Source organism: Castor canadensis, chromosome 5 (assembly GCF_047511655.1).
Source record: "Castor canadensis chromosome 5, mCasCan1.hap1v2, whole genome shotgun sequence".
Classification (NCBI taxonomy): domain Eukaryota; kingdom Metazoa; phylum Chordata; class Mammalia; order Rodentia; family Castoridae; genus Castor; species Castor canadensis.
The window spans coordinates 127,370,219-127,378,694 of record NC_133390.1 but is presented as its reverse complement, the minus strand read 5'-3'; the positions used below and the strand labels follow the sequence as shown (position 1 = coordinate 127,378,694).

Genomic DNA, 8,476 nt, shown 5'->3' with positions numbered 1-8,476 from the left:
TTTCTGATTTTCTGCAAGCTTTTAAGGAGTATTGTGACCACAAAAATGGGTGGAGCTTGTGTCTGGTTCATTTGAGCTGAGAAAGGCGGGAGATGGAGTTTCACTGACAAGGACAGGATATAGGATGTCAGGTGGCTGTGCTTTGACCAAGGCGGGAGGATGGCCTAGGGGAAGATGCCTCCAAGGTTGAGGGGGCAAACAGTGGAGGTCAAAGTGAAACTGAAGGAGAACACGGGGACCAAGAGAGTCAAGTGGGGGTGATGAGCAGAAAGCAAATGTTATGCCTCATTCTCCCACAGTATGATCAGGAAGTTCCTGTTTTAGACTGAGTTTCCTCAGACTGAGACACCCCAGCCCACAGGAGATGGATTTCATGGGGAGTCCCCATGGAACACACCTCGAAGGGCATGAAGGAAACAGGATTGGGCAGTAAGGACTGTTGAACTATGCCTCAGCTAATCTTAGGGGGGCTTGGAAATTGTGGAACACCTCGGGGTTTTCCAAGTCTAGGAAAGGACGCAAATGCTTGCATCCTCCATTACCCAGGGAAGACAGTTCCTGAAGGGAGACTAGCCGGGAGCTGTCAGCAGCCAACATTCTGATAATTTGGATAGTGGGCAGAGTGGACAGTGTGCCACAGTGTCCACCCCATCTCTTCAAGGCCACTGCAGGATGACAGCTGACACAGTATTGCTAAACCATTGCCTCTCAGATCTGATTTTCTTGGGTCTCATTTTCCTTTCTTTGCCACCCCCCCCCACACACAAATTCACTTTAACTACAAAAAACCTATTCACCACTCCTGAACACACAGCCTTTTCCCACTCTACTGCCTCATCAGCCTAGAAAGCAGTTCTTCTTGCCTTCCATGAAAACTGTGCTCCTCCCCCAATGGCTGCTCCAAAAGCTCATTGTATTATGAAAATCTGCAATTGAACCATTTTCTCTTTCCTCTGGAATCCCACAGAATCTTCTGTGACCATTAGACCTGACTTGCTTGTACTGTTGTTAATCTTGAAAGTTCTTCCTTTACCTCTTTCTCCATGCCATCTCCTAGCGTTCTGGGCACAAAACACGCATTCAGCAGGTAGGAAATAAGTGCAGTCCATAGTTCCAAATTGCTATAAGTTTCTTAGGGGAAAATCTCCCTAAAGATCTGAAGGCCCTTTGGGTTCCCCTTATATTTTCCCTTCTCATGGGAAGTAAATAATTCACTTATTCAGTAGAAGTCAAGGACTGACTATAGAACACATATTGGCCTGGCTATTTTCAACTGGTTTTTTTTGGTTGTTATTTTGTTTTTTGAAACACACATGCACACACACTCCCATTAACCCATTTCCATTGTTCTTAAGCAAATTACACCTGTTTGTGTTCCCCAGAAGCCAGTCAGGGATGGGTCTAATGTCTGAAAATCACCAGGGAAACCTTTGTGCAGAATCCATACTGGCTTCCTTTTCTGAATGGAAAGAAACTTTCCTTTGGCTGTTTTGAAAGGGCTATATTTGGACATCACCTGGTAAATGCCTATGCTGAGGGTACAATCCCACAACTTGGAACAAGGGGAGCCCTGACTGACTTGAAACATGAAGAGCCCTCCCTTGAGAGGGATGGGAGCCATACAGATTACAGCTCCCCACTGCGTGGTATTCCCTGTGGTGGGGAAGGACAGTTGACTCTTGTGGTTTGTATTTGTCTTTCGATGCCCTGAGTTTCTGGGTTGCTATGGTTAAATAAACAAAATCAGAAGCTGTTCCAGGAAGGGAGGGGGCAGCTCTGGTTGAACAGATCCGAAACCCTTTTTATCTCTGACTTCGGAACGTCTTATTTCTTTTTTTCTATCACTCTGAAATGCATTCCACTTAATAGATGAGGAAACTGAGGCCAAGGGAGTTAAGTAACATGCTCAGGCTCACAAAGAGATGAGAGCTAGGACCTGGCTGAGCCTAACACACCACTGCCTACAAACTCAGCCCACCCATAAATTATCGCCTCTTGTCTCCAAGTGTGCCACAATATAACAGGGAATCTTCCCACTCCAAGTGGAGAAGTAACCACAGGCCCTTTGGTTACTCCCCTTGGGTGAGTCCATGGCATCTCTAATACACAGCAAAGCAATGGGCAGATCGTGAGCATCTGGTGCTAATCCACACCAGATCAGGCAGAGACAGGATCAGGAAAAAGGCTCAGTGGGGCTCTGTACAAGTTTATTTCCTGTAACAACAACATCCACTTTCCTTCTTAAAACTTTTCTGGGGCTGGGCATCGTGGTACATGCTGTGTCCTTCCTACTCAGGAGGCAGAGACAGGAAGACCCTAGTCTCAGGCCAGCCCAGGGAAAGTTATCAGGAGACCTATCTGAATGACAAACTAAATAGAGGCGCAAGGACTGGGGGTGTGGCTCAAACGGTAGAGTGCTTTACAATGTACAGCATGCAACAGCATGTGAACATTCAGAAGCATTTTAACTCAGTCAACAAGATTGCAAGATCGGTTTTGGTTTTGGAGGGATTAGAGGGCTCACAGACTTGATGGAGTCTGCTTAATTCTGAGTATTTAAGGCTATGAGTAAGGACAGACCCAGCAATTATAATTATCACTACTACAGTGCTTGGGACCAAACCCAGAACCTCCTGCACAGTGGGCAGTGCTCTACCATGCACCTATAATCCCAGCTCTCCATGTATTATCTTTTTAAAGGTTTGTCACAGTTCACAATTTAAAAAATGATTACTTCAGGGTACTCACAAGTGCCTTTAGAGCTGAACTTTGTTTTTTGGGGTTTTTTTTGTTTTTGAGACAGTCTCACTATAACTTCCTGGATGGCCTTGAACTTGTGATCCTCCTGCCTCAACCTCCTGAGTAGCTAAGATTACAGGCACTTACAACTGCACCTACAATGTATGTATTATTTCCAAATTTGAATATTCATGTTTTATAATTAAAATGAAACACATCCTCAAGGAAATTAAACTAATTTGGATTTCAACAAGTATTTTTAGATTCTAAATAAAAATTCCTTTTATTTTGAGTTCGGAAATCAGACCATGCTAACACCTTCCTTATACTCAAAATCAGTAGAGAAAGTTTGGCTTCAATTAACAATCAATCTTTTATAATAAAAGAATAGATACCTATGTTCATTTCACTGTTTCTACACATATTCATGAAATATACCATGTTTCAGGTATATTATTGAGAAAACACAATGACAGCATGTTAAAGTTTTCTATATTCTTCCACAGAGCTAGAAATGAGTCAGAGGGCCATTTTCACCACCGGCAGGTGCTCTGCAGCTCCTCTGGAGCAGCCCTCGGTATAGGTTGGGGGGGTGGTCTGTCCCTTCCATAGGATCCCACAGAGACATCATTTACAGCTTGCCTCAGATTGGCCTCTTCCTGCAGGCAGGCCCGGGGTGAAGAGGGAAGCTTAGTCAGGTGAACCCTCACAGAGCTGAACTCATCCACAGGAAAAGGACGAGCAGACTGCAGGCTGAGCAGCCCACTTTTCACTGTGGATATGAGTCTTCCTTCTCACTAAAACACGATTTTAAGTAAGCAATGAATATGGACATCCATTAACTCTGTTTAGCATTTTCATCTTCTACAAAACATCACGGAAATCATGATCCACAGTGGACTGTGTGTAAGAGGAGCTGGGTGTCTCGGCAGGGTACATTTGGAGGAGCCCACAGTACTGGCAGAGCACAAAAGGGCCCCTGCAGGTTTTGAACAGTTGTACAATGTACTTGCGAAATTTTTCCCCTAGAAAAAAGTAGATGACTGGATTGAGGCAGCAGTGAACAAAAGCCAGGGTTTCTGTGGCCTGGATGGCATAGTCCAGGTACCGCTCCAAGGTGCAGTCCTGGAGAACTTCTAACTCCACCAGCATCTCCAGGAAGAGCACTACATTGTAGGGTGTCCAGAAGCCGAGGAAGAGCACCACCACAGCAAAGATCATCTTCACTGCCTTGCTCTTCTTCTCGTTTTTACAGTGCTGCAAGGTCCTGATGATCATGGAGTAGCAAAACAGCATGATGCCCAAGGGGATCACCAGTCCTAGAATGTTGATCTCCAGGGAGCTCAGAACCTTCCACGTGGTGGAGTTGACAGAGTACCTGGTTTTGCAGTAGGTATGGTTGCGCTCTGTATAACTAGTGCTGAACAAAAGGCCAGGAAGGGAGGCGAAGATAGCCACTGACCACGTAGCCAGGCTGGTGATGAGTCCATAGGTCACAGTTCTTGCTTTCAAGGAAAACACCGCATGCACAATTGCGAGGTACCTGTCGATGCTCATGAGCGTGATGAAGAATATGCCACTGTAAAAGCCCACCAGGTATGTCCAGGAAATAACCTTGCATAGACCTAGCCCAAAAACCCACTGCTCTGCAGCATAGTAGCCCCAGAATGGGAGGGAAAGCACAAAGAGCAGATCCGAGATGGCGAGGTTGAGCAGGTACACGTCAGTCATGGACTTGAGCCGCTTGTACTTGAACAGGACCAGAACCACCACAGAATTTCCAAACAGACCAAACAGAAAGACCAAGGAGTAAAGAGGGGGCAGGAAGAGCTCCCCAAAGGCTTTGATGCCTTGTTTAGTACAAGGCTTGGGGATGTTTTCATACAGATAGTAACTGTTGTAGATGCTGTCATCCATGGTGGTGTCTGCTATATCTGTGGGGTTCATTTTTTAAATCTAGAGGCTCCTCAAGATTGTTCTGGGTGAAACCACAAGAAGCTGAGAGGACAAGAAAGTGAGATTTCTGAAATAACAAGAATAAATAGGTGTTAAATGCAGAGCACAGATGCACACAGTTTTGCCCCAAATCAGTACACACCCTTCCCAAGCTGGCTCAATGCCTCCCAGTGCCCTGTGGCCAAACAAAATAATTAATTCTAGCCTTGGGAGTCATGGAAATTGGGCTCCCACTTCAATCTTCTCATCCCTCTGCTGAGAAGTTCCATTCCCATTTGTGAGTAAGGATAGTAAAACCCTCTTTTCAAGAGGTGTGTCTTAAGGTGTTTCTAAAAGGTAGCTTAGTGTGGGGTTATGAGATTCAAGGATGATGACAACAGTACTGGACCCAGGCCCTGTCTGAAATAAAACAAAAAAGAATATATAGTATGCTGGAAATGTAGCTCAGTGATAGAGTTCTTGCCTAGCATGCACAAATCCTTGGGTTTGATCCCCACCACAGCCAAAATAACAACAATAATAATAATAAAAAAATCTATATGTTTTCTTCAAAGTGTAAACCAAACTCCCAGTAACTGCTTTAGGTAACCTTATTCTGCAAGAAGGAAACAAGGTTGGTCACTTGCGCTTATATAAAAATGAATTCTTCCTGCATGCTTTGTATATATTTTAAAGCACACTCCCCAGTATTGTATGTTTAATCCCATCCCCAACAAAAATCTTGCACTCTACCTTATGTGAGCATAATTGACTCAGGGCATAAATGATTTGGGAAAGCCTCAAGGAAGTAATGACCAATGACCACACATCTTGCTTTTTGAGCCCCAGTCACAGTGATGTGTTGGCAAACAAGGAGTCAGAGGTGAGAGGGAAAGCTCTGATTTGCTGCCTGTGCTGATGGCTGTGGTATTCAGACCAACTCTGGCCATCCAAGCTGTCGGCTGGCGCACCCCACTGCCAAGTCCAGTGTGCTTGAGAGCACCTCTCAGGTGGGGACATGTCTGACCTTGGCCACTCCTGGGCTAATGTGACTCCAATGCAGCAAATTTCTTTAGAAGGCCTTTCAGGCGGTTGCAATACTCAGTTGGGTAATTTGAGAGAACTTCTGGTCTTTTCACCAAACCATATACAAAATCAACCCATGCACTGAATCCTATTAGAATGGAGATTAACCTGACAGATACAGAAAAAGCACACCACGCCAGAAAGAGCATCTCCTCCTCCTCACCCACCTCCATTCCTACCTAACTTGGTGAAGAGGGTAAAACCTTGTTTAAGTTACACACATGCTCATCTGAGCAGCAGAGCAATTCAGGAATGAAGGGCTCTCTGACTCAGCCCTACCCCCTATCTTCCTTAGTGCTTTCATGGTGCCCTGGCATTCCTTGTTAAACCCTCTCACTTGGTTCAGTAATGCACACCCAACCCCTCCCTCATGCACACAGCCACATACCCGAACACCCAAACTGTTCCTCAAGAGATGTTAGTTTTATCCCAGAAACGCATGCTAAAGACCTGCTACCCACAGCCTCTCCAAAGAAATTTGCTAAATAAGTACCCATTCTGTTGTAGCTCCACCATTTTACCTGTGAAAATTGAAGGAAAAAATGAGGCCAAGGAACTAGGAGGGTCGCAAACAAGCCAGCAGGATGGTTGGTAAGCATTGTTGTGCTGTGGGTCTTATAGGTGTGGTGTTTCTTGGTTGGGGAGTCTTGAAAGAAGTAAGAAGCAGGACAGTTTGTGTTTCTGATGAAAATTCTGCTTGTCTGGAACATGTGTGTGGATGTATCAGCGCTGAATGCAGCAGAGGAGGACTCGTAGGTGTGGGGACAGGTGCAAAGTGTGTGAGCTCCAAGACAGGTGCCAGCTCTGAGCAGCAGCGTGACCAAGGTGCCCCTATGTTGAGGCAGAGGAGTGGCTGACCCCCTGTCAGTGCTGCCTCCAGGTCATACACATCTAGAGAGCAGTGCATGACTGGAGGTCCTGGAAGTGTCCCCGTCCCCACTTACCTTGCTTTTCTGAGAGTAGCTCTGAGGAAGGTCTGAGACAGTGCCAGGCTTGCTCAAGAACACAAGTGCCTTTGAAGGGTGTGTGGCTTCCTGTGAGACCAACTCTATCCCTCACCCGTCTGCGCTGAGTTCAAATGGGGCTTTTTGATAGAGGGAGGAAACAAAAAATGAGTGACTCATTCTCCAAAAGTCAAACTTGTTAGAGGAAGAAAAGGAAGAAAATGGAAAGATAAGGAAGACAACAGAGGTTTTTTAAAAGGTTTTTTTTTAACTTTTAAAATTTTGTTAGTGGGCAGGGATGGAGCTCAGAGATAGAGCACTTGCCTACCATGAGCAAGGCCTTAGGTTCGATCCCCAGCACAGCACACATAATTATTTTTTGGCTTTTTAACTAAAAAAACAAAACAAAACAAAAAATTCCAATTTTAACCAGTCATATGCAACAGAAATGCCCTGTAAATTGTGGATGAGTGGTCTGTTTACTATTTCCATGTCACGGATATGCAGTGGCAAGATTCAAGATGGACAATGTGGGCTGGTGGAGGGGCTCAAGTGGTAGAGCACCTGCCTAGCAAGCCTGAGGCCCTGAGTTCAAACCCCAGTACCACCAAAAAAAAAAAAAAAATCCAAATGAGAGGGGTCTGAAGAGATCAGATGGTGAAGGACAGAGACTCAAGAAAAAGGACATTCAGGTACACAGAAGAGAAAAATTGTCCAAGTGAGTGTGTCTGTGCCAGCCATACTCTTTAATTCAATAGCGGATCTGTCCTCAATGTGATGTGAAATAACAGCACAGCTTCAAGGTGCTTCTGCAACAGGACATCTCTCAAGCCGTTCTGCTCAGGAATTGTGGAGTTCTGTGGTGGTGAAATGAGCTTGTGTTTGTGAGGCACTTGGCACAGTGCTGGTATATCCAGGTGCTCAGAAAGGGTATAAGCTGTGACATCAGTAGCACCAATCAAATAGGCAGGAGTAGCGTCCTCTCTTGAAATAGCACACCATGGCGTGTTGTCCTTAGCCATTACTGGGATCCCAGGAAATATCTGGGGGAGTCATGAGTCAACGCTCAGGTTTCCGGGTGGCAGAGGTTGCTGCACTGGAGAAAGTCAACCTTCAGGTTGGCAAAATAACATTACTGTCCTGGACAAATACTACATAGGTTTCCCTTCAGGAAGTTTGAAAACTAAACACCCAAAAATAGGATTCCCAACACCACCCGCCTAAGATCATTTTCTAAAACATCAGTTTCATACATGAGGCAACACAAACCCTGAAAGGGAAGGTGATATGCCCAAGGCATCACAGCCAATTAGAGATGTGGCTGGGACCAAGGCCCATTCTCTTGACATTTTCAAGGTCACAGTTCTATTAGATTTAATTTCTGAAACCAGGACAGCAGCAATCCAACAAAAAGACTGTGCAAACCCTGCCCCAGGCTACAGTGGTACCAGGGTAAGCACATGACAGGTGTCCCATCTGAGAGTACAGCGACCCCTGGTGGTACCCGGCCTTTATTACAGCAAAGACACCAAGTAAACCTCTCAGCCACCCACAGGACCCAACATCTGTGAAACTGGGAGGCATAGCCCAAAGGCTTGGTGAGGGGCTCCACAGGATTCTGCAGCAGAGCCATGTGGCTAGGCACCCAAGTTTTGGTGTGAAAATGAGAGCACAAAAGGAGACAAGTGTGCGGGCAGGGCCACACAGGTAGCACACAGGGACAAGGTAAAAGGAACTGGAGCTAATGAGCGGATTCGGGGTGTGGGTGAGGG

The 8,476-nt window shown here is 45.6% G+C and overlaps 1 protein-coding gene across 1 annotated transcript; it reads right to left on the bottom strand.

Annotated features, from left to right (window-relative positions):
- Window positions 1-1,292: 1,292 nt before the first annotated feature.
- Window positions 1,293-7,638, bottom strand: Ccr4 (C-C motif chemokine receptor 4). Its single transcript, XM_020175176.2, has 2 exons — window positions 6,705-7,638; window positions 1,293-4,762 (listed from the first exon to the last, which is right to left on the bottom strand). Exon 2 carries the CDS (start codon window positions 4,684-4,686, stop codon window positions 3,604-3,606), a length of 1,083 nt encoding a protein of 360 aa, XP_020030765.1. The 5' UTR covers window positions 4,687-4,762; window positions 6,705-7,638; the 3' UTR covers window positions 1,293-3,603.
- Between the last annotated feature and the right edge of the window lie 838 nt (window positions 7,639-8,476).